Source organism: Gracilinanus agilis, chromosome 1 (genome assembly GCF_016433145.1).
Source record: "Gracilinanus agilis isolate LMUSP501 chromosome 1, AgileGrace, whole genome shotgun sequence".
Taxonomy (NCBI): Eukaryota; Metazoa; Chordata; class Mammalia; order Didelphimorphia; family Didelphidae; genus Gracilinanus; species Gracilinanus agilis.
Genome location: NC_058130.1, coordinates 502,587,068 through 502,614,736, shown reverse-complemented (window position 1 = coordinate 502,614,736; position 27,669 = coordinate 502,587,068). Strand labels below are relative to the sequence as shown.

Here is a 27,669-nt window from a genome sequence, read left to right as displayed (position 1 = left end):
TTAATTTTTAAATCCTGAAAAATAATTATGGCTTACCTTAGAGGTAATCCACTTGATAAGAGCCAAAGCCAAACACCAGATCAATGTAATTCCCATTGGAACACCCAAAAGACTTCAGCATAATCTTTGTTTTTAAACCCAGCCAACACTGAAAGCTTTTTAAGAGTTTGAGAAATAACAGCAGAAGGCAGAGGGGCACTGACTGACTAAAACTTCAAGCAGCTGCCTTAATGCAACAATCACCTGACTTCTTTGGGAATGCACCACTCTGTAGGTCTCATTACAGAACACTTACTAACACCACAATACTAAGTAGGAGGTAGGAAAAGTTAAACAACAATGAAAAACAGAGGGCTCTAGAAGGAAGGGAAATAAGTAGCAAATTCAGTGGTGCTTAACTATAGTTTAGTAAAGCAAAGATGAAAAAATTAAGTCCAATTCGGTCAACTTAATGTTTGTAAAACAAATTGTAATTAAATAATTATCTTAATGATAAGAGAATGTCTGAAGGATTTAGAATAGCTTGGCTGAAAAATATTTCTCCAAAATTTTGCTGAATACAGAAAATTTCACCAGCCATTTCCATATGTACTAGCATCAAGGCCACCGATACTATTGGCAAGGAATATAATCTATAATTATCATTGCCTTGGGTTTTCTTTTACAAACTATTAAGACATACTTATGACCTACATAATTTTTATTAGACTTACAATGAGCCTTAAGAATGTGGGTTTTGTGATAATTTCAAAGAACATGTTAGAAGAATATATATGTACATACATATATATATTCATATTCTACTGTGGTCGTAATAGCCCATACATAACAAAAATGTACTAATTTGTACTAAAGATCAAGGAAGGTCACTCAGAATTGCTGAAAAATATGAAGCACTGCAATGCATATTATTTCATGCTTTATCCTCACAATAACCTTGTGAAGTGATAGATATTATTACCATTTCTAAGATAAGAAAACTGGGGTCAGAAGATGTTATAAAAATAGTAAGTACAAGAGATGAGATTTGATCAAGGTTTCTGATGACTTTAAAAGTGCCTAGCATTTCTAAGACTGCATCTCACAAGTATATATATTAAATTTTTCTTAAAATGAAGTTTTATCATTTTAGTGACATTAGTAACATAGTAGTTTGGCATAGATGGAGTCAGAAGGGTTAGGTCTTAAATTCTGGTTCTGCCAGTGTGACACTGGATTATTTGTTTTATCATTTGTAAAATAAAGGATTTAGATGTAAGGTTCCTTGTAAGCTTAAACGCCTTACTTCCTCTAAAGGTCCTTTAAAACTTGCTGGGGTCAGTCACATGTGTGTTAAAAGATGGTTATTTTATTCTTTACTAAGCTTGGATAAAAGATTCTGTATGATTCCATATAAGAAATTTTTAACCATGTCTTCCATTTACTGAAAAATGTCTTTTATGTGTATGTAAAATTTCACACACACACACACACACAAACATGGATCTGTTTATTTTACTTTGTACCAGTTGATATGTTTTTCCATGTTTCTTCCATTTCTGTTGTTTTCTCAAGCATATGCCATTATATTAATGTACCAAAATTGCTTTAGCCTTTTCCCAATGGATGGACATCTATTCTTAATGCCTGTTCTTGGCTACCACAAAAGTGCTGCTATAAATATTTTTTATATATATGGAGCTTTTCTTACCAATGACATCCTTGGGGTATATATCTGATAGCAGTCGAATCTCTGGATCAAAGGGAAAACATATTTTAGCTAATTTCAAATTGTTTACCATAGTGACTTACTAATTCACAGATTAACAATGCATTAAATGTAGCTGATTTCACATAGCCCCTCCAGCATTTGCAATTTTCCTTTTTTTTTTTTTTAACTTTGCCAATCTGATGACTATAAGGTAATACCTCAGTTGTTTTAATCTGAATTTTCTTAATTTTTAGTGATTTAGCTATATACCTCATAAGGTTGCTAACAGTTTACAAGTCTTCTTTTGGGAACTATTTCTGCATATCCTTTGACTACTTCTATACTGGGCAATGGCCTTTGGATCTTATATATTTGTTAGTTTTACATAAATGTGGGAAATCAATACCCTTACTTGAGAAATCTCACCTGAAACTATTTCCCTCAATTGCTTTTTATCATATATGAATTGCTTATTCAAAACTTTTGAATTTCATGTAAGCAAACCATTTTATCTTTTATAATTGCTTTTATTCCTTTTCTGGTTAAGAATATATCTCCCTACTTACTAAGATACACATACAAAGTATTTTCATTAAAACTATAAAACACTACTCAAATACACACCCAAATAATTGGAGAAATATGACAACGCAAATAAGTTAATTTACTTATTCAATGTTGATGTACCAGTCACACTACAAAAGGATCATTTCATAATTAGTAAAAAAAAATTCTTAAAAATTCATCTAGAGCAGTGATGGGCAAACTTTTTAAAGAGGGGGCCAAAGCAAAGGAAATGCTTTTTTGTCAATCTGTTTCTAAGGCAACTCTTTCGAAGTTTCATTGTATAGTATTCTACTCATTGTATTTGTTGGATTAGGAATAATGTCTAAGGCAGGATAGAACATTTCAGAGGGCCCACATCTGGCCTGAAGGCAGTAGTCTGCCCATCACTGATCTAGAGGAACAAAAAATCAAAAATCTCAAAGGAAATAAAGAAAAAAAGTGGGAAGGAAGATTGTTTTAGTACTACTGGATTTCAAAATATATTATAAAGCAATTGATTGATGGAAATAGTCACTGAAATGATTTAGTAGTGGCTAAGAAACAGAGAGGTCTATCAGTGGAACAGATTTCTAACAAAGAAGCAAATAAATAGGGTGGTCAATTGACCAACAAACCTAATGACTCCAGGAATGGGGTGAGAACTCACTATTTGATAAAAACTGCTGGGAAAAATATCAAGTAATGAAGAAAAATTAGGCTTAAACCAATACTGTATACCATATGCCAAGATAAGTTCTAACTGGAAACATGACAGCTATGAAAGGCCATAACATAAATTAGATTAATAAGGAAAGAAATAGGGGAAATGTTGATGACTAAATAAGGTATAGAGAACATCAAAAAGATAAAATGGGATAATTTGGGGTATATAAAATTGAAAGTTTTTGCAAAAACGAAACGAAATTAGAAGTGAAACAGTTAACTGGAGAAAAATACTTTTTAACAAGTTCTCTGATAAAAGAGTCTCAATTACAAGATATAACAGGGAATGATTCAAATTTATAAAAATAAGAGTCATTCCCCAATTAATAAATGGTGAAAAGTTATGAACAGCTATTCATTTCTTCAAAGGAAGAAATAAAAATTATCAATAGCTATATAAAAAATATCTACTTCAATTCATTAGTTTTTAGAGGAATGCAAATTAAAGCAACTCTGAGGTTTCACTTAAGACCTCTAAAACTGGTAAGGTTGACCAAAAAAAAAAAAAAAGGAAAATAATAAATGCTAGAGAAGCTGTGGGATAATAGGCACATTGATGCACAGTTGTTATACCTGTGAATTAATTGGTTCAGCCATTCTGGAAAGGAAATTAGACCATTGTCTCCACAGTTCCTAAGCAATCATATTCTTTGACTCAGTTATACTACTCCTAGGCTTATACTCCAAAGAGATAAGAAAGAGAAGAAAAGGAGCTATGTATACAAAAATTAGGAATTATGATATATTATACATATATTATATATATATATATGCTGTAAGAAATGATGAAAGGGACAAATTGAGAGAAACCTAAGAAGATTTGTATGAAATAAGCAGAGGGAAGTGAGCAAATCCTAGAAAATATTTTTTTCTAATAATAATAATAATAGCACTGTAAGACAAACCATGATTAGAGTCTTAAACCATTGTTCAATGGACACAATGCCCACTTATGATTAGGGAAAATCCATGAAGAATATTATTCACCACCAGCCAAGAGAAGTGATGGACTCAATATGTATTATGCTACAAATAAAATATAGGGCCAATGGGGGAATTGTTTTTAATTAATTTTTTTTCAGTGCTCCCTCTCCCCTTCCCACATCATAGAAGGTAACATCTGGCAAAATATATAGATGATATCGTTTTTGTTTCCATTTTTCAGTTCATTTTTTTGGAGGTGAACATTCAGAAGTTATTCTTCAAATACTAAATCTTAAACTGAATATATTGTTCTCTTGGATCTTTTCATTTCACTCTATCTCATGTACCTTTTTCCAAATTAAAAAAAATTAATATGCTTATTGTATCTTATGGAGCAGTAGGAGTCTATCACAATTATATACTACAATTTAGTTAGCCATTCATCAGGTGTTGGATATCTCCTCAATTTCCAGTTCTTTGCCACCATAAAAAAAAAAAAAAAGGGAAGAAGAAGAATTTGGAACATACAGGTTCTTTTTCTTCTTTTTCCCTTATCTCCTTGGGAAATAGACCCAGCAATATTTATAGCTTTCTGGGCATAATTCCAAATTGCTCTCAAAAATGGTGGGATCAGTTTGGGTAATGTGTTTTGATTTTATATATATATATATATATATATATATATATATGTTACAAAGGTTTTGTTTTTCTTCTTATCTTTCTCAATGAGAGGAAGGAGAAGAAAAAAATAAATGTTAATTAAAAAACAATCTAAATAAAAGAATTAATTTCCTACTCATTGCTATGAAAGATATGATCTGCTTCTCTTCTTATAAATTCTATTTTTATAATTATCTTTAATATTCATGTTAAATATATTTTAAAATTTCTTGCGATTTAATTAGATGTTGATCTAGACTTAATTTCTGCCAGACAACTTTCCACTTTTCGTGGTAGTGATCAAAAAGAGTTCATTCCCAAGTAATTTGTTTTCTGGTTTAATGAACATTGGGTTATTGTGTCCATTACACCCAATCCTCTTTTCACTCATTTATTCTATTGATCTTCTTTTCTATTTTTTTTAACAAATTCCAAATGATTTTGACAACTATTGTCTTATAATATAGGTTGAAGTCAGAAGTACTAGTTCCCCTCCATTCCTACCTTTCATTATTTCTCCTTGAAATTAAAGTTGTATTATTCCTCCAAGTTAATTATTACTATTTTATCAACTTCTGCAAAGTATCCCTTTGGTAGTCTGATTGACATAACATTTAATTTGCCTCAAATGTTTATATAAACAATGAAAACATTCAATGCCCAGAAATATTAATGCAGTTAGTATGAAGAGCCAGGATTCAAAGCCACTGTGTGAGGTAGGTACTACTGATATTATGAGGTCCATTTTTTTAGCTGAAGAAATCTAGGGTTTCAAAAAATGACTTGCATATGCTAACAGAGCTGGCAAATTTTGGCTAGGTATTTGAATGCAGATCCAGCAGGTTAGCCGCTACATAGCAATCTGAATCATAATATTCCTTCATTCTCATTCTAATAGTTTACAAATTAATTTATACTTTGAAGTCAGGTAGTTTGTTGTTCCAAAGTTCCTCCATTTGACAATGGGATAAAGTGTTGGTTGGTGAAGGCATCTATTCATCTCCTATTTGATGATTTACAGCATACAAATTTCTTGAACAGAGACATTCAAAATATTTTTGATCATTCCCATTTTTCATGGTTGGCAGAATGTTTAAACTATGATATCTTTGAACCTTATAATTCATTATTTTCTTTGACTTTGGCTCTAAGCAGTCAATGATATGACTGCACATAATTATGAAATTATTATGTCTATAACCAATAGTCTGTCAAGATAGAGTAAGCTTAATTTTTTATGCTATGATCTAATGCTTACAACATCAAATATTTTCTGACTCTCTTACTGAATAAGTGTATGGGCATGAGATTTGTAGGTGGGTTAAAAGCCATTTATTTCTTTCCCAAACTATATTTTGCAACACATTTTGTCCTTATTTCTCATACACACTTTTGCTTAGAAATCACCAAGTATTCAAGTTTTTATTGACAACTTTAAAAATCTTGACAAAAAGACCATGTCTTTATTAAGTTGTTTCCTGATTAATTTTAACAGAATTGCTCTTTCTTCATATACACTAGATGACATAAGCTAAATTTTCTTGCACACACACCTACTTATGAGCATCTAATAATTAACTATTCAATTAACTTGGTATATATTTTGTATTCATTTGTCTGTGTTCACTTTGTATTTAGTATGGCTAGCATCTACCAGTGCCTTTAACCGAACTTTTTTTGATTCTGCAATTCAATTATCAAGCATTTTGTATATCCAAGAAAATGTGGTAGAGATACTAAATCAAGCTTCCCTTTTATAGAGATGAGGGAGAGAGAGAGAGCAAGAGGGAGAAGGATCTTTCTCCTAGAAGCAACTGGAAGCCACTAAAGATCTGAGTTGGGGTGACAGTGTAAGATCTAGGAAAATCAATTTGGCAGTTGTGTGGAGGATGAAGAGGGAATAAACTTGAGGCAGGGAGCTCAATTAGGAGGTTCTGGACATAATCCTGAAGAAATGAAATCCTGAGATATTGTGGTAGCTGTGTAAATCATGAGAAGGGACAAATGTTGTGGGAGTGACATTATAAAGATAGTAAAACAAAACTAATTTTGACACTAAGGGATGAAGAAACATTATTCCAAGGTTGCAAACCTGGGTGCCTAGAAGGTCAATGGTTCCCTAAACAGAAATGGAAAAGGAATGGGCTTGAGGCCCTTTCATCATCCTCAATGTACTCCTCTTGTAGATCTACAAGTTATCAACAACCTTCCTAAAATGTGGCACTTAGAACTAAACATAGTACTCCAGATATGGTCTGAACAGGGCAGATTATATCACTCTCACTAGCCCTGGATATTAATGCCTCTTTGAATGTAACCCAAGATTACATTAGCTTTACTGGTTGCATAGTTTCCAGTTCCATTAAAAATCCCAGATCTTTTCAGACAAAATATCTAGCTATGCCTCTTTCATCTTATCATTCTGAAATTGCCTTTTTGAAACTTTATACTTAACAATCTTAAATTTCATTTTATTACATTGGGACCAATGTTCTTGCCTCATCAAGTCTTTTTGGAATCTATTACTCAATGTATTAACACAACCTCTCTGGCATGTATAAATGTGATAATGATATTGTGCTTTTATTCAAGTATGTAGATGGCTTTCAATGCCAAAATGCAAAAAAAATTTGCAATTTATACTGGAGGCAAAAAGAAGTCATTAAAGGTTTTTGAGCAGATACCTTGGCAATTATGTGGAGGATTGATTAGAAAAGAGAAACACTGGAAACAGAAGCAGAATTTTCAGTTATTATTCGTTACTTTAAAAAAACCACTAAAACCTAAAAATTTTTCCCCAACCTCTTAAGAGTTGTACAAATTTTCCCATGCTCTAAAGAAGCACACAGAGTTTATTGTCAAATGTCTAAAGATCTAAAAATTAAGTTTGAGGCACTTAAGTAAAAGCCCTTAAACAACTTTAAAATTCAGAAGTCTGAGAAAAATTGTGTTGTTATAAACACAAACTTTACAGGGAAGAAAAAGTCATTTCCAATTTTCTCTTGATTTTTGTTAACATATATGCAAATTTTTTACAAGGTCAAAATTAGTGCATATTAGGTCTGTAAGAAATATATGATGTAGCCCTAAGTTAACAGGACAAATTAAGTTCACAGGATGTAGAGCTGAAGGGAGCTGAGAAACCACCTTGTCCACATAGATAGCTTAGAGGATTAGTGCCTTGCCCAAGGTTACACAGTAATAATTAAAAACTCATACAATATTGTAATTTAAGCTTCGCACAGTGCTTTACAGATATTAGTCATTTTATTATAAAAACAACTCTGTAAAGTAGGTGCTTTAATTATTCCCATTTTACTGAAGAGTAAACTAGTATCTGAGGCAGAATTCAGATACAGGACTCTTACTACAAAAAAACTTTCCATTGTACCTCCTTCTCCATCCCAAAGAAACAAGAAAATGAAAAAAAATGCCACAATAAAAATGGGAAAATAAACAAGAATAAGTCTTACAAAAGACTTTCTTGATAATATATTCTCTAGTTCTGAGCTGTCTCCTCAGAAAATTACCAAGGGAAAAAAATTAGATCATTTCAACAATATTTATCATATAAATGTCATTAACTGTATCAAGTGAATTATTCATCTCTAAAGGATCACATCTTTTTCAGAAAATTACAAACAAATCACAGTTTCTAACAACTATACAATTTGGAGTTGTTTCTGAAATTTAGAAGATAATTTTTGATTCTACAAAGGACTCAACCTCTTTTGTTTATGACTTAAAAACAACTAAAAATTAGGAAAAGATAGCTTCTTAAGAGAAATGAAAATAACTTTGAACATAATGTTTCTTAGAGAAATAAGAATTATAGCAATGCCAGTAGCAAATTTTATCCCTGGGGTTCTCTGCCACCCACAGGACACCTGTCAATCTTGGCACTGGCCTTTATCTCTCCATGCAGTGAAGACTTAGCATAGCATGTCCCTCTCTTGACCAAATTAGGCCAACCTCATCTGCATTGACATCAGTGTCTATAATTTTGGAATCTCATAGCCAGAAATAGACTATCACAGAAACCAGTATACAAATTAAGTGCAGGCAGAAGACAGTGCTGAATTCATGGAAGTGATTTTAAAAAACTAAAGCAAAAATTCAACAATTGTTTTTTAAATGAATACCTAAAAACCCAATCAAGCTTGCTAATAAATACTCATTTAAAAAAAATTTAAAGTCCTATTTTATGTCTTCTTATACTAAATGTAAAGTTTAGGATATGAATAAATATTTTATATCCTGCAACTTTGCTAAAGTTAATTGTTTTGCTCAGTGGAATTGCATGTTGGCTATGGGAGGGGTTGGAAGGAGGGAAAGAACATGAATCATATAACCATGGAAAAATATTCTAAATTAATCAATAAAAAATAAATAAAAAATAAAGTTAATTGTTTTGGTTTGTTTTTGAGTTGATTCTCTGAGATTCTCTAAGTATACCATCATATCATTTGCAAAAAGTGATAACTTTGTTTCTTCATTGTCTATTCTTATTCTCTCAACTTTTTCTTCTCTTATTGCTATAGTATAGCCCAGTATTTCCAGTACAGTGATGAATAGCAGTGGTGATAATGGGCAAAATATGAAGAACTAATTAATGGTACTAAAAAATTTTATGTACTATAGTGTAGGAATTATTTTAACATAGAATAAAAGATCATCTAATCCAACAATCTCATCGTACAGATAAAGAACATGAGGTTCAGTAAAGCTGTCATATTCAATGTCAAATAGGTAGTAGTAAGTTGTAAAGTAGAGATTTAACAGGACTTCAAAAATTCAGAGGTCTTTCTTTTATTCACACCATGCTGCTGCTTGTTATCCAAATGAAACCATGATGGTATAATATTTTTAAACCTCTAAATTGAATTCTTCAAAAATAATGTTTTATGGAAATTCCATTTGATTCCAATTATTAAAAAGGGTAAGATATACAGTATTAAGAAGGCACTCAAAGTCCAGAAAACTGAGAAGGCTTTACTTCTGTAACCTCATGGATATGGGAATTTGCTTCAACAGTTAATATGATAATGTGTCTACATCTTTTCATTCTATTCATTTCTTTCTGTTACATCTATAAAATTCCACAGAAGGTCCAAGGGTGGGACCTTCTGCTACATCTCTTGATAGCACTTGAATGCCATTGAATATTTCAGGATCTCAATATATATACAGACCACCTCCTTTTCTGGTTATGCATCACTCTAATGACATCCTTCTCTTCAATTCTATGCTCAGATCATTATCTATCCACAATTTCTATCCAAGACCATTCAATTACATGTAATTTTGACAATGAGTATTTTTCATTCACTTTTTTACTATGTATAATATTCAGACTAACCTCTTTAGGGTGATTAAGAAAGGCAGTGCAACATGGTGAATACACTACTAGGCTTGAAGTCAGGAAGACCTGGGTTCAATTCCTACCTAGCTTTGTGAACATAGCCACTCCCTGAGCTTCAATTTTCTTATATGTAAAATGGGAATAATCAAATGCAACCTTCAGCAGAAGGCCTTTTCTGGTGCCTCAGACCAATCTGTGCATTCAAGGTCACCTTGTTTCTGCTTTGTATGTATAATGTGTAATGTATTTGTATGTGTACATGTGACACATGTACATGTTATCACATCAGCATGTAAACTCTTTGAGAGCTAGAACTTTTTCACTTTTGTCTTTGTTAACCCAGGCCTCCCCCAGGATATTTTAAAAACTTAAAAAAAATTTTTCCCCAGGAGGCAGTAGGTGGCTCAGTGGACTGACAGCCTAGGGACATGAGGTCCTGGATTCAAATTTGACCTCAGACACTTCCTAGTTGTGTGACACTGGGCAACTCATTGGACCCCCACTGCCTAGCCTTACTACTCTTCTGCCTTAGAACCAATACACAGTATTAATTTTAAAATGAAAGGCCAGGGTTTAAAAATAATTCTTTTTAATTAACAAAAAATTATTTCCCTTCCCTTTTCTGCTTCCCACTGAAAAATAAGAAATTACCCTTCTAACAAACGAGCACCGTTAAACAAACAAACAAACAAAAAATCCTCATTGCCATGTCTCTAAAATCTGTGTCTCAATCTGCACTCTGAAACCATTTCTTTTCTGTCAGGAGGAAGGTAGTATGTTTTATCACTAAGTCCTCTGAAATTGTGGTTGGTTATTTCATTGATAAAGAGTTTTTAAGTCATTCAAAGATGTTTGTCTTTATGATATTGTTGTTACTGTATAGATCGTTTTCCCTATTTTTCTCTTTTCACTTAACTCAAATTAATGTCTTTTCAGGTTTTTCTGAAACTGTCCAAAAATTACTTTATTACATTTATATACTATCATTTCTTCAGCCATTCCTCATTGGACGGCAGCTTAATTTCTAGTTCTTTGGAGGAGGATGCTTGGGATAGATACCTCTCTAACTCACTCACAGACTCAAGGTCAGTCAGTTACCCTCAACTAGATTTAGTCTGCCTGCCAAGATCTTCCGTCTTAGAATCAGTACTGTGAATTGGTTATTAGCTAGAGAGAAAAGGAATTGTCCCAAGCCAGGGAACAAGGGATAGGATGAATAATGCATGGAGAATGATGAGATTTTATTATGCCATCACATAATAAAGGCTTCCCAGGAGATGTTAGATTCATAAAGAGATAGAAAACTATCCCAAGAGAGAACTGGTTCTGTGGCTCCTTCCATATTTATAGATATTACAATTTATCCTGTTCTGCCCAACCTCCATAATCACAACTCCTACATCTAAGTTCTTTCATCCCCTCTTTTCTAAATACTACAGTTGTTTCCTACTTTCCTAGTTTTCATCTCATCTGCCTTTATATCTATCCTACAAACCTTGCCTCTCTAACTTCCCTTCCCCACCTTTTAAATTGCAACCTCTTTAAACTCTGATTCTGTTATTACCAAAGTCACTACAGATATTCTAAAGTAAATTATTTTATCACTATTTTCAGAACCAAAATAATGTGCTGAAAGCACTTTAGTAGACAGACAAAAGAAACTGTTCTCAAATTAACACTCTTCATTTACATCTAATGAAATATAGAGAACAAAGAAAGTTATGTATTTAACAGCTGTAACTATGATGCTTTGTTTAAAGTAGAATAGACAAAGGACGCAAAAATAATTTTCAAATTTGCATTGACGCACATAGTACTCCTCGTTCAAGAAAAATGCATTTGTAATCAGAGTGTACATGGAAATTTTAATTTTTACCTAAAACTTATCCATGGCATACCAATTATACAACCGTTCCTCCCTTTAAGTAGAACTTCACTGCATTGTTTCATAAATTTTAACTTAAAAATTCACCCTAAAGAAACTCAGTCTTCCTAAACTTAGAAATTATGGATATTTATCACCTTACTTTTCACCACCTTTAAATTCTTGATTTGACTCCTTGCTTATCTAGGGCTCTGTATTTTAATCAACACTGTCCCAGTGTCACCCACTTCAAAAAGCTTATGGTATTAATCAGACTTATATTTACAAAATGTACACTATAGAAAGCCAAAATATGAACATAAGTATTAAGAGCAATGGAAAAGGCGGACTCATATCAAATAATGGCTCATTAAATAATAGTACTTTAAGGTTTACAAAGCACTTCTCTCAAAAATTTTGTCAGGTGAGGAATATAAGACTTATTAGACTCATTTTACAGATGAGAAGCCTGAAAATTAGAAGAGTTAAATAACTTGCCTTGAGCCAGACTACTAATATGATAAATAGAAATCGAATTCAAATCTTATTAAATCAATTGCTGTATCTTTTTTTCCCTATTCCATACTGCTTCTTATAATGGGTAGCTCTAAGTGTGGGCTAGAATATAGGAAGTACAACTAAAGATGCATTTAGAGGTAGATTTAGTCAAGAGGAGAAGACTAAGGCTAACATTTAGTGGTGGGGAAACTACTATGTTAAAATTAAACTTCAAAAACAGATTAATGTTCAACAATATTCTTAGTTTAAATATTTCTGGATTAGAAATTGATACTAGGACAACCAACCAACGTTACTATAACTAAAACCCAGCTAATAAGTTAATAACAACATATGTCATCATTCACTTAATGTAAATAGAGGAAAATGTATAAAGTTTCTCAAAATAAAATGGTACAAATGTTCATTAAAAATGTCTGGAAAGGAGTCCATTAACTTCATGGTATATGAAAATTACCAAAAAAGCTAAGACATAAAGTTAGCTATATATATATATAGCTATATATGTTTTGAAATTATAGGCTTTAAGGCAGAGTATGATATAAGGCAGATAATTACATTTAGTTTCCTGTGGCATTATCATGTTTTCATTTGAAGAAATCAGTATATTAACATATTTATTTTGTCATACTATTTAGTATAATTCTTCCATTGTTTAATAAGTTCTTCCACAGCAAAGACTATGAATTATACTTTTTTCATAGTATTATATACATATGATGGGATCTCGGAGTTTTATTTGATTCCTAATTTTTTTTTAAGCCCTTGGCTTCCGTCTTAGAATCAAATACTGTGTATTGGCTCCAAGGCAGAAAAGTGGTAAGGGCTAGACAATCAGGGTTAAGTGACTTGCCCAGGGTCACACAGCTGCCCGATTCCTAGTATTTTAAGGATATTTTATTTGCAAAGACTTCTATAACTAATTTTTCTCTACATCAATGACAATAAAGCTACCATACTGAGGAAGTAGAGAAATGGCACTAAAGAAAATAAGGACTGAAAAACAGCTTGACAAGATCAGGAACATATAAGCTAAGGTATATGAGAAAAGCAACAGCTGTGAAGACTTTTAAGGGTAATTCCCTAAATATCTGAAAATGAGAAGGACCTAGAACAGTGATGGTGAACTTTTTAGAGGTGGAGTGCCACCCCCCCTCTCAACCAAGTGCCATGCCCACCCACCTCAGAGATCACAGGCTCCCCGCTCAACCACACATGCACAGGAAAGAAACTCCTATTAGGCAGCTGGGTAGAGGGGTGGGGGAATGTGAAAAAATGTCATCAGGCATTGTAAAGAGGGGGAAGGGAGCAGCTCTGCCTGAGGTTCCTCTGCTTATCTATTAAGAACTCAGTGGGGGATGGGTGGGTGGGTGTGAAGGGTGGCTGAGTGCCCAAAAGATGTGCCATCTTTGGCACCCATGCCATAGGTTCACCATCACTGACCTAGAGGGATTTAAATATTTTAAATAGTTTGAGATTCTTATAGATTTGAAATGAATCAGTGAGTATTAGAATAAAAATCATAGACCTTATTGGGCTTTCAGTATACATTTATTAAACTTGTGCTAAGAATACTAACCCCTTACCAAAGCAAAAATAATTAGGGCCCTCAAAGAGTTCACATTCTAAGAAAGGAGTGAGCATATTATTATACATGTATATGCACACATACAAAATATATAAAAGTATACAGACACAATGGAAGTTAATCTCAGAAAGGAAGACATTAACAGCTGGGGAGATGAAGAATGACCTCCTGCTGAAGATGGTATCTGAGGTGAGTCTTCAAGAAAATCAAGAAAACTAAGAGGCAGCAGTGAAGAGGGAAAGCATTATAGTCATGGAGGAAAATCAGTGCAGAAGAAAAGGCAGAAGACAGAGTATCATGTAAGACAGTGTAGCTGGACTATAGCATACATTGAGGAGGTAGGTAAAGTGTACTATGGCTGGAAAGACAGGAAGTAGTGAGATTACAGAGAGCCTGAAATGCTGAATGGAAGAATTCCTATTTGTTACTAGAGGTAAGAGGGAGCCACAAAAGCTCCCTAAGCATGGAGGTGACAAGGTTAGGACTATGCTTTAGAATAACTACCTTAGCAATTAAATGAATTGTAAAGGGAAATCATTTGAGAGAGAGAGACCAGTTAGAAGTCTACAGCAATAATTTAGCAGGGAAGAAATGAAACATTGAAGAATGAAACTAGAAGAACCAAGAGAATATTTTATATAGCAGCAGCAATATTGTTTGAAGAATGACTATAAATGTCCACCTGATAAACAGAAGTATGCATGGTATAGTTTTACACCCCCCCACATGTATTTATGTATAAGGACTCTTGCTGAATACATATTTACATATATGCTTACTAAGGGTGTTTGCCACCATAATGAAGATGATATCCAATACTTAATCCAAGTAAATATTCTTGTATATAGTTAGGTCCCACAGCAGTTTCTTTTTGTGAATGACTTTTTTTTTGTTAGTGGATTACAAGAATTTTACTCAAAATGTTTAGCTGTGCATAGATAAAAATATATTACAATATAAAGTTAACAGGCTTTTACAATTAACAGTCCTTTAGGTCATGTACTAGCCCCAAATGAGAAGGAATTTCAAGGATTTGAAGAACATCAGATGTATAATAATTATCTAAATTTTAAGTTTGTCCATTTCTAATACTTACAGGGGTCTGTAACAACATGAAGTCAAACAATTTTAAAAACTGCATAGATATTAGCAGTAGAAAGTTAAAAGTACTTCATAGGCAAGGGATGTGGGCTATAACTTAAAGGCCATAAGTTACACCATTCATGGTAGCTTTGGAAGGTTTATCCACTAGACTAAACATAGTTTGGCACAAATGGCATTCCCTATTTAGGACTTATTATTTTAAAAAATGGCACAGCAGAACTCTAGTGAACACTAGAAATGTAGTGAGAGAAAAAAAAGCAAAATAACCAAATTCAAACTATCCCCAAACAGTCCATAGAATTTCCATCTCTTCTCTATTTTATGAAAAACTACTTCATAGGATTCTTCTCCACTATGACAAAGAGAATTCTGATGTTCTAAAAAGGACATTTCCAAAATTACAAATTAAGTAAAGTTAAATAGTACATTATAGAAAATAAACAACTGGGAAGTTTAAGGATAAAACAACTTTTAGACGATTTTCAAAATAGTAGTTAATAATACTGATTACTTAGAGCCCTAAAACACTAGAAACTTCTAAGTGCGATACAAATTACTCAAAAGAGATCATTTTAATAACTTATATAGGAAAACCCTATTGGGTTTTTTTTTATCCCTATTGGGTTTTAAGACCAAAGAGATGGCAAAGTGATTAGAGTGCTAGGCCTAGAGTTAGTAAGAATTGATTTCAAACCCAACCTCAGACATTCACTAGTTGTATAACCCTGGGCATATCACTTAAATCTCTGTTACCTCATCCATAAAATGAAGACAATAAAAGCTCTTACCTTCTGGGGTAGTTTTGAGGATCAAATGAGATAATAACTACAAAGTGCTTAGCACAGTACCTAGCACATGGTAAACATTATATAAATAATAGCTACTGCAATTATTATTGTTGTTATTAAAACTCAAGTGAATATAGAATTGTCAATGGTATGTAGTTAGATGTACAATCCACAAAACTGGTCCATCAGTGTGCATTCTCTTGGGAAAACATTGTAAACAGATAATGTCAAGAAATAAATAAGTCAAAAAAGAAATAGGACATCAAAAAAACTCACATGGCATTCAGGAAATAGTACTATGCTTTTAATAACCCCAAACTTTTTCCTGAAACAAAGGCTCATCATTTTAAAATCAATAGTACATTGCTTTTGGACTTCACTATCATGCCTTCCTGACTCAAGAAATCCATCTGTTGGAAATCTCATTATCTTGCAAGACCGAGTTCCTTTTACCTCTCTGAGTAGACTATCTGACTCAAGGGCAGAGCCATGGACTTCAGGGCCTCCGATAAAGGAATGGGATCAGCACAGTCTTCTCCCCCTTTACCACCAGTTACATTACTTTGGGTCTTCTTTGGATTTTTTCATAATGCTCCTGTTCCAGATATCTTCTCCCTACTCAATGTTTAAGTTTCCTTTTGTGTGTTGTATTCCCCCATTAGATTAAAGGTTTCTTGAGGCAGTTCTGGTTCTGAAGCCAAGATAACAGAGTAGAAGCAGGGAAGCTCAAAACCACCATGAGGACCCTCTCCAACCTATTGTAAAATAACACCACAAAACAAATACAGGAGTGAAAGAACCAACAAGTAGACAGTTGAAAAGAGTGAAGCAACTTTCATGAAGAGTACAACTTGAAAAGTAGGCAGAGAACATCTGGGGCAATGGGGTGAGAGGGGAGCACAAACAGCAGGAGGCTACAGCAAGAAATAGGGAGCAAACTAACACAACAGCAAGCCCCCATACCTGCTGTTCTACACTCTGAGACTGGGCCCACGCCAACATCCAGACTCTGGGACCCAGCAAAAGTAAGTATATTCTTGTAGGGGAAAAAATGATCATTTGATAAAATAGAAGATTTCCAAGCATTCCTGAAGAAAGACCAGACCGAAACAGAAAATTTGAAGTCCAAATGCAAGACCCAAGAAAAGCCTAAAAAGGTTAATGAGAAAGAGAGAATTTAAGGAACTCAATATGGTTAAGCTGTAGATATTCCTACATAGAAAGAGGATATTTGTAATTCTTTTAAAAATTCTTATTAGTAGTAGAGCAGTTAGAAGGAGTATACTTAGAGGGTGGGGAAATATGCTGATTAGGATGATATGATATATAAAAAAGAAAATCAAGGGATGAAGAAGAAGACTGCACTGGGAGAAAAGGGAAGAGAGATATTGAATGGGGCAAACTATCTCACCTAAGAAGGCATGAAAAAATATTACAGTGGAGGGGAAGATGATGGTGGTGATGGGTAATGCTTAAACTTTACTCTCATCATAACTGGCTCAGAGAAGGAATTAACAACCATATCAATGGGGTATCGAATCCTATCTTACCCTATAGAGAAGCAGGAGGAGAATAAGGCAAGGGAAGGGGAGTGGTAATAGGAGGGAGGGAGAAGTGGGGGGATGATTAAAAAGCAAAACACTGGTGAAGAGGAAGAGAGTTAAAGGGAAAAGAGCAGGATCAAAGTGGGAAAAGAAAATGGAGGGAATATACAGTTGGTAATCATAACTGTGAATGTGAATGGGATGAACTTACCCATAAAACAAAAGTGAAGAGCAGAGTGGATTAAAAAACAGAATCCTACCATACATTGTTTATTAGAAACACATTTGAGGCAGGGTGACACACAGAGTAAAGGTAAGAGGCTGGAGCAGAATTTATTGTATATAATCTAAAGTAAAAAAAGCAGGAGTAGCAATCATGATCTCAGACAAAGCTAAAGCAAAAATAGATCTGGTTAAAGGAGATAAGGAAATTATGTCTTGCTAAAAAGTACTACAAATAATGAAGTAAAATCAACACTAAATATATATATATATGTATATATGTATATGNAGCAAAACACTGGTGAAGAGGAAGAGAGTTAAAGGGAAAAGAGCAGGATCAAAGTGGGAAAAGAAAATGGAGGGAATATACAGTTGGTAATCATAACTGTGAATGTGAATGGGATGAACTTACCCATAAAACAAAAGTGAAGAGCAGAGTGGATTAAAAAACAGAATCCTACCATACATTGTTTATTAGAAACACATTTGAGGCAGAGTGACACACAGAGTAAAGGTAAGAGGCTGGAGCAGAATTTATTGTATATAATCTAAAGTAAAAAAAGCAGGAGTAGCAATCATGATCTCAGACAAAGCTAAAGCAAAAATAGATCTGGTTAAAGGAGATAAGGAAATTATGTCTTGCTAAAAAGTACTACAAACAATGAAGTAAAATCAACACTAAATATATATATATATATATATATATATATACACACACCAAATGGTATAGCCTCCAAATTTTTAAAGGAGAAATTAAATTGACTTCAGGAAGAAATAGACAGTAAAACTGTACTAGTGGGAAACTCAACTCCCCCCTTTCAGATCTAGATAAATCAAACCAAAAATTAAACAAGAAAGAAATTGAGGAAGTGAATGAAATCTTAGAAAAGATAGAATAGCTCTCTGAAAAGAACTGAATGGTAATAGAAAGGAATATACTTTCTTTTAGGCAGTACATGGCTCTTATACAAAAACTGAACATATATTGGGGCATAAAGATTTCTCAACCAAATATAGAAAAGCATAAATAATAAATGCATCCTTTTCAGATCATGATGCAATAAAAATTATAATCGATAAAGTTCCATCGAAAGATAAATAAAAAATTAATGGAGAATAAATAATCTAATGCTAAAAAGAGGATGGATCAAAGATCAAATTATAGAAACAATAATTTTATAAGAATGACAAATGAGGAAATAACATATCAAAATTTATGGGATACAGTCAAAGCAGCACTCAGGGAAAAATTTATATCTCTAAATGCTTATATAAAAAAAAATTGAGAAAATACAGATCAATGAATTGGGCATATGACTTAAAAAACTAGAAAAAGAACAAATTAAAAATCCTCATCTAGAAAGTAATAGATGTTAGAGGGGATGTGGCAAAATGGGGACATTAATGCATTGCTGGTAGAGTTGTGAATTGATCCATTCATTCTGGATGGTAATTTGGAACTATGCCCAAAGGGAGCTAAAAGAATGCCTGCCCTTTGATCCAGCTATACCAATGCTGGGTTTATACCTCAAAGAGATCATAAGGAAAAAGACTTGCACAAAAATATTTATAGCTGTGCTCTCTGTAGTGGCAAAAAATTGGCAAATGAGGGGATGCCCTTTAGTTGGGGAATGGCTGAACAAATTATGTTATCTGTTGGTGACAGAATACTATTGTGCTCAAAGGAATAATGAACTGAAGGAATTCCATGTGAACTAGAAATGACCTCCAGGAATTGATGCAGAGTGAAAGGAACAGAACCAGGAGAACCTTATGCACAGAGACGGGCACAATTGAATATAATGGGCTTCTGAACTAGCAGCAATGCAATGATCCAGGACAGTTCTGAGGGACTTATGAGAAAGAACGCTATTCACATTCAGAGAAAGAACTGTGGGAGTAGAAACAGAGAAGAAAAACAACTGTTTGATCACATGGGTTGATGCGGACATGATTGGGGATGTAGACTCTAAATCAGTGGTTCCCAAACTTTTTTGGCCTACTGCCCCCTTTCCAGAAAAAAATATTACTTAGTGCCCCTGGAAATTAATTTTTTAAAAAATTTTAATAGCAATTAATAGGAAAGATAAATGCACCTGTAGCCATCACCGCCCCGCCCTGATCGCTGCAGCACCCACCAGGGGGCAGTGGCACCAATGTTGGGAATCACTGCTCTAAATGATCACCCTAATGCAAATATTAATCATATGGAAATAGGTCTTGTTCAATGACACATGTAAAACCCAATGAAATTGCGTGTTGGCTATGGAAAGGGGGTAGGAGGAGGGGAGGGAAAGAACATGAATCTTATAACCATGGAAAAATACTCTAATTAAATAAAATTTTTGTAAAAATCCTCATTTAAAGACTAATTTCAAAATTCTAAAAATTAAAGGAGAAATTAATAAAATTGAAAATAAGAGAACCACTGAACTAATAAATAAGGCTAGGAGTTGGTTTTATGAAAAAAAAATAGTATCAGTTTATTTATTTGTTTGTTTATTTGTTCATTTATTTGCTTATTCATTCATTCATTCATTCATTCATTTATTCATTCATTCATTTATTTGTTTATTTGTTTATTTATTTACTTATTTGTTTATTTATTTATTTATTTATTTGTTTGTTTGTTTATTTATTTTAAAGCCCTTACCTTCCTCTTGGAGTCAATACTGTGTATTGGCTGCAAGGCAGAAGAGTGGTAAGGGTAGGCAATGGGGGTCAAGTGACTTGCCCAGGATCACACAGCTAGGAAGTGGCTGAGGCCAGATTTGAACCTAGGACCTCCTGTCTCTAGGCCTGACTCTCAATCCACTGAGCTACCCAGCTGCCCCCCAATAGTATTAGTTTAAAAAAAGAAAGAAAATCAAATAATCGGTATCAAAAATGAAAATAGTGAACTTACCACTAATGAAGAAGAAATTAAAGCAATCATTAGGAGCTATTTTGCCCAATTATATGCCAATAAATCTGACAGTCTAAGTGAAATGCATGAATAAACAAATTGTCCAGATGAGCAAAAGAAGAAATAGAATCCTTAAATAACCCCATATCAGAAAAAGAAATTAAACAAGCCATCAATGAACTTCCTAAGAAAAAACTTCTAGGACCAGATGGATTCACAAGTGAATTCTATCAAACATTTAAACAACAATTAATCTGAATACTTCCTAAACTATTTGGGAAAATAGGCAGAGAAGGAATTCTACCAAATTCTTTTTATGAAATAAATATGGTATTGTTACCTAAGCCAGGAAGAGCAAAAACAGAAAAAGAAAATTATAGGCTAATTCCATTAATGAATATAGAAGCAAAAATTTTAAATAAGTTACTATCAAGGAGACTACAGCAATATATCACAAGGTTCCTTTACTATGACAAGATGGGATTTATACCAGGAATACAGGGCTGGTTTAATGTTAGAAAAACTATCAGCATAATTGACCATAACAATAACCAAACTAACAGAAATCACATGATTATCTCCACAGATGCAGAAAAAGTCTTTGACAAAACACTACACCCATTCCTATTAAAAACACTAGAAAGCATAGGAAGAAATTGGTCATTCCTTAAAATGATAAGTAGTATATACCTAAAAAACCTTCAGCGAGAATCAACTACAATGGGAATAAGTTAGAAGATTTATAAGATTAGGGATGAAGCAAGGATGTCCATTATCACCACTATTATTTAATATTGTATTAGAAATGCTAGCTTTTATTTTGTGTGCAGTGAATCATAGTATACCATGGACTCCAAAGAATTAAAAGTTAAAAAACAGCCTGAAGGATACTGGAGAGTCTCCTGGCAATCTCAAGACAATTATCCCCAGGCAACTAAGACCAGACAAAATTCTGTGTTTATTTATGAATGGATTAAAGTTTTCCCCAGCGAACTCATGAGCCCTCGAGGATCCTTTCTCAGTGCCTCTATGGATGTGTGGGGATACTAACTTCTCAAGCACTGTGTCAGAAGAAGACAGGTTCTACAAGATTCTAACAAGCTTCTAAAGTTCTCCACAGGATAATCAACTCTACCTAAATACAAGATTAATCAACTGTCAGGTTGGTCACTTAAAATGACAAATTTCTTGACCATAAATATTCACAACCTCTCCCAGTACCTAAGCACAGTACTGTGAATAGGTATTCAAGAAATAATTACTGAAATGTATTAGTTTAGGCTCTTCTGGATAAACATAACTGGTCAACCTAGTTTCCTTCTACCACTACAACACTTAAATCACCACCAGTTTTTAGAAGGTTTTATAGGGGTGAAAATAACAACTATGAATGGAAGAAAAATTATGTAAATAAAAACAGTTTAACAGAGCTAAGTCTAGAGGCAGACCCCAACTCCTAGGCCAGCAGGTCCTTCCTCACTGCATCAGAGTATTAATACAGTGTTTTAAGAGGGCTAGAATTCGAATTTGAAGTTCTAGGTTCCAGGTTCCAATCCTCATTGTTATTTGCCAGCCCTGTGTTCTTTTTTGTTTGTTTGTTTTGTTGTTTTTAATAACACCTTCATTTCCAAATATATTCCTTCTAACTTCTTCCTAAACTATTCCTTGTCAAAAGAATTTTTAAAAGTAGAAAATAGTTCAGCAAAACTAGCCAACATACCAACTGAACCCAATAGTGTATGTAGTTTTCCATTTCCGCAGTTTCCTTCCCTCTCCTTGCTTGCCCAGCCCCCTTGAAGAGAATGTACATTGTCTCTTCTTCAAGCCAATTTTTTTCTTTCTGTATACATCACTTTGCCATTGTTTTTCTGATCCTACATACTTCTTTACATCATTTCAAATGTCTTCCCATAGTTTTTCAAATTCTTCTCATTAATCATTTCAGACAGGAAAATAATACTGTTACAGTCATATGCCACAATGTTTGTTTATCCACTCTCCAGTCAATGAGTATCTACTTTGTCTCCAGTTCTCTTACTACAAAGGTGCTATTATGAACATTTTGATCATATGAAACCTCTTTCTTTGACCTCTTTGGTAGATATAATTAGCGGTGGGATCCCTGGGTCAAGGAATGGTCATTTTCATTAGTTAAAAAACTTTTTTTTATTAACATAATTCAAAATCACTATCCAGAATTGTCAGGCCCATTCATATCTTGGTGATTCTTTTCATTCTCCTACTTTGGCCTCTTGTTCATTTGGATTTTTTTCCTGCAGATTATGTATTATATAGATTATGTAGATTATATATTTCTATATTATATATAATGTATTATATTACATAGATTATATATATACAGATTATATAGCAGTGGATACTATGAAGTAAGGTAAGTCTCCATCAGTCCCTGCAGCCAGAACAGGTTCCTAAGTAGATCTGGTAGTGCAGGAATCACTATTAAAGCTACTAGTCAGCCTTGTTCATTCATCTTACACATTGGGATGGATATGTGGCATTTTCTTTTTTGGTGACCAAAAGTGGTCTTTCAGGTCTAAGACATGGGTTGTATAGTTAGGGATCAAATAGTTTCTTCAGAGAAGATGTAGTTAGCAAAGGGCTTGAAGGGGAGTTTGTGGATCAATTTTCCTGAAATTCTGTTCCATTTTGACCTTAATGCTAATCTCTATACACACATATCCTGTCATGTGTTCTTGAACTTTGCTTCTAGAGGCTTCAGTTTCCTCATATCTACAAAAAATGAGGTGATTCATTTTAATTCATAAAGACTTTACTTAACACTCACTATATGTCAGGCACTATATTAAGAGTAACTATTGATAAAGAGATAAACAGTTTTCACCATTATGGAATTTATATTCAATTATGGGGAAACGCATGTACATCTTTAAAAAAATACAAAATCTATCCAAAGGAAATGGACATGATGGTATAATCAATAAAAGCCTCCTGATAAGAGATGAGTTTTGAAGGAAACAAGGGACTTTAAGAGAAGGCAGTAAGGAGGGACTATATTGTTGGAATGTACAAAGACAAATCACATGATGTATCAGAAATGGAATGTCATACCTCTAATCCAAGGACCTTCCTCCAGCTCTAAGTCTATGATTCAATTTTTGAAAACTTCCATTTCACTATTCTTCTACCTGGTTGCCCCTTTTGTATAACTTTTTCCATTTTTATGCTTCTTTTGCCAACTTTTGACTCCTTATTCATGTTTCTCTTCCATCATTCTCATTTCTTTTTCCTATTTTTCCTTCTACTTCTCTTACTTGATCTTTAAAATTCTTTTTGTTGTGTGCTGTATTAATTTTTCCTGTCACTGCAGTAAATTTCTATGGTTGGACTCTTTTTTTTGGTTTGTTTCTTTTCTGCCCATGTTCCCAGCCTGTTTTATTACTTTTTTTTCCCCAATTTTTCCTATATCATTTTTATCTCATTAACTCTTCCAGGAATTCTTGCTGGCCTTGGGTTCAATTAACATTCTTCTTTGAGGCTTTACTTGTAGCCGTTTCCACATTGTTGTATTTTTCTAAGTTTATTTCTTGGTCTTCCCTCCCTCTGTAGTATCATTTTATGGTCATTATTTTTTGTTGTTGTTGCTCATTTTCCCACCTTTTCCTTGACTTTGAACTTTATACTAAAGTTGGATTTTGCTGACCTAGGGTTGGCGAGGCACTGTCCCAAGCTTCAAATTTTTTAACATTGTTGTTTCCTGAACTAGTTCAGGGGTCTGAAAGTTTTTCATGCTTCTAAGGTGGTGGAAGAGATCTGATCACTGCTTTCCTGGTCTGTGCTCTGTTCTTTATCCAGGGAGGGTTCTTGCTCCCCTGCAGTCACAAAACTATGTCACATAGAACTATGACTAGGCCCCTGCTTCCTTATGATAGATACAAATGATCTTTTCTGCTATCAAAGAATCTCCAGTAATTTCTTTCTGTTCAGTTGTTGGATTCCCTTAGAATCTCTCAAATGAGAACTTCTGAAACTGCTACTGCTATCACAGTCACTTTCAAGGCCTAATACTGGAGCTCCTGCTACTCTATGGGCTGGTTCTAACCCCAGTGTCATACACTTCTTCTGTGGACTTCCTACATTGTCTTAAGCTGGAAAATTGTCTCCTTCTGACCTCAAGTTGGTTCTGCCTCTTTTTTAAAAATTTTAAACATTTATTAATATTCATTTTTAACATGGTTACATGATTCATGCTCCTATTTTCCCCTTCACCCCCGCGTTCCCCCCAGCCATGGCCGACACACATTTCCACTGGTTTTATCATGTGCCCTTGATCAAAACCTATTTCCAAATTGTTGTTAGTTGCATTGGTGTGATAGTTTCGAGTCCACCTCCTCAATCATGTCCACCCCAGCCCATGAGTTCAAGTAGCTGTTTTTCTTATATGTTTCCTCTCCTGCAGTCCTTCCTCTGGAGGTGGGTAGCATCTTTACCATAAATCCCTCAGAATCGTCCTGGGTTTCTGTATTGCTGCTGGTACAGAGGTCCATTACATTCGATTTTACCATAGTATATCAGTCTCTGTGTACAATGTTCTTTTGGCTCTGCTCCTTTCGCTCTGCATCACTTCCTGGAGGTCTTTCCAGTTCACCTGGAACTTCTCCAGTTTGTTATTCCTTTTAGCACAATAGTATTCCATCACAAGCATATACCATAATTTGTTCAGCCATTCCCCAATTGAAGGGCATACCCTCCTTTTCCAGTTTGTTGCCACCACAAAAAGCTCAGCTATAAATATTTTCGTACAAGTCTGTTTATCTATGATCTCTTTGGGGTACAAAACCAACAATGGTATGGCTGGATCAAAGGGCAGGCAGTCTTTTATAGCCCTTCGAGCATAGTTCCAAATTGTCAGACAGAATGGTTGGATCAGTTCACAACTCCACCAGCAATGCATTAATGTCCCAATTTTGCCACATCCCCTTCTTTCATTTTAGCCAGTCTGCTAGGTGTGAGGTGATACCTCAGAGTTGTTTTGATTTGCATTTCTCTAATTATTAGAGATTTAGAGCACTTTCTCATGTGCTTATTGATACTCTTGATTTCTTTCCCTGAAAATTGCCTATTCATGTCTCTTGCCCATTTATCAATTGGGGAATGGCTTGATTTTTTTATACAATTGATTTAACTCCTTGTATATTTGAGTAATTAGACCCCTGTCAGAGTTTTTCGTTATAAAGATTTTTTCCCAATTTGTTGTTTCCCTTCTGATTTTGACTACATTGTTTTTGTTTGTACAAAAGCTTTTTAGCGTAATATAATCAAAACCATTTAATTTACATTTTGTAATTTTCTCTAACTCTTGCTTGGTTTTAAATTCTTTCCTTTCCCAGAGATCTGACAAGTATATTATTCTGTGTTCACTTAATTTATTTATAATTTCCCTCTTTATATTCAAGTCATTCACCCATTCTGAATTTATCTTGGTGTAGGGTGTGAGATGTTGATCTAAACCTAATCTCTCCCATATTGTTTTCCAAATTTTCCAGCACTTTTTGTCAAATAGTGGATTCATGTCCCAAAAGTTGGGCTCTTTGGGTTTATTATACACTGTCTTGCTGATATCATTTACCCCAAGTCTATTCCATTGATCCTCCCTTCTATCTCTTAGCCAGTACCATATTGTTTTGATGACAGCTGCTTTATAGTATAGTTTAATATCTGGTACTGCTAGGCCCCCTTCCTTTACATTTTTTTTTCATTATTTCCCTTGATATTCTTGATCTTTTGTTATTCCAAATGAAATTTGTTATAGTTTTTTCTAATTCAGTAAAGAAGTTTTTTGGTAGTTTGATAGGTATGGTGCTAAATAGGTAAATTAATTTGGGTAGAATGGTCATTTTTATTATGTTAGCTCGTCCTACCCATGAGCAACCAATGCCTTTCTAGTTGTTTAGATCCAGTTTTATTTCTTTGGAAAGTGTTTTGTAGTTGTTTTCGTATAATTGCTATGTTTGTTTTGGTAGATAGATTCCTAAGTATTTTATATTGTCTAGGGTAATTTTAAATGGTGTTTCTCTTTCTACCTCTTGCTGCTCTAATGTGTTGGAAATGTATAGAAATTCTGATGATTTATGTGCATTTATTTTGTATCCTGCAACTTTGCTAAAGTTGTTGATTATTTCTACAAGCTTCTTAGTTGATTCTCTAGGATTTTTTAAGTAGATCATCATATCGTCTGCAAAGAGTGATAGCTTAGTCTCCTCATTGCCTATTTGATACCTTTGATTTCTTTTTCTTCTCTAATTGCTACTGCTAGTGTTTCCAGTACTATGTTGAATAATAGAGGTGATAATGGGCATCCTTGTTTCACACCTGATCTTATTGGGAAGGCTTCTAATTTATCCCCATTGCATATGATGTTTGTTGATGGTTTTAGGTATATACTGTTTGTTATTTTTAGGAAAGGTCCTTCTATTCCTATACTTTCCAGGGTTTTCAATAGGAATGGATGCTGTATTTTGTCAAAGGCTTTTTAAGCATCTATTGAGATAATCATGTGATTTTTGTTTGTTAGACTGTTGATATGGTCACTTATGTGGATGGTTTTCCAATGTTGAACCATCCTTGCATTCCTGGTATAAATCCCACCTGATAATGGTGGATGATCTTCTTAATTACATGCTGGAGTCTCTTTGCTAGTATTCTATTTAAGATTGACTTCCCTTTCTACCCCCTCCCTTGTTATTCCTCCATTTTTGTTTTGAATGCCTAATAAATTCCCTCCCCCTTCTTCTCCCCTCCCTTTTTTGACCTCCCCTCTCCCCTGCTCCCCTTGGTTTATCCCTTCTGACTTTCTCAGTAGGGTTAGATAGAGCTTTATATTCCAATGGATAGTACAGCTACTATTCCCTCTCCGAGTTGATTACGCTGAGATTAAGGTTTAAAAATTACCTCTTGATGCTCTCTTCCTCTCCTTCTTATAATAGTATTTGTCCCCTCCCCATCCCATGCCCTCTTTTTGTGTCATAGATTATCCTATTTTTCTTATTCTCTCAAGTTTCTCCTGGTGTCCCCCTCCATTCACCCTCCTCTTTCCCACCCCCCATATCATCTTAGACCATTCAGTACTCCACCCTCTCCCCATAAATCATTCTTCTGACCACTATAATAGTGAATACTTAATAGTGAATGGAGTTCACTACAGAGAATTATACATAGCATTTCTCCACATAGGAATACAGAAAATTAGAT

The 27,669-nt window shown here is 34.0% G+C and overlaps 1 protein-coding gene across 2 annotated transcripts in view; it reads right to left on the bottom strand.

Annotated features, from left to right (window-relative positions):
• Positions 1 to 27,669, bottom strand: part of PDE7A (phosphodiesterase 7A) — a 141,746-nt gene that overhangs the window by 63,653 nt on the left and 50,424 nt on the right. The window contains exon 1 of one of the 2 annotated variants that reach the window (XM_044666055.1): positions 37 to 96. The exons of the other annotated variant lie outside the window; for it this stretch is intronic. Within the exon in view, the coding sequence (XP_044521990.1) occupies positions 37 to 96 (60 nt within the window). Of the gene's footprint in view, positions 1 to 36; positions 97 to 27,669 lie in introns of those variants that run through there. 2 annotated transcript variants of the gene reach the window in all.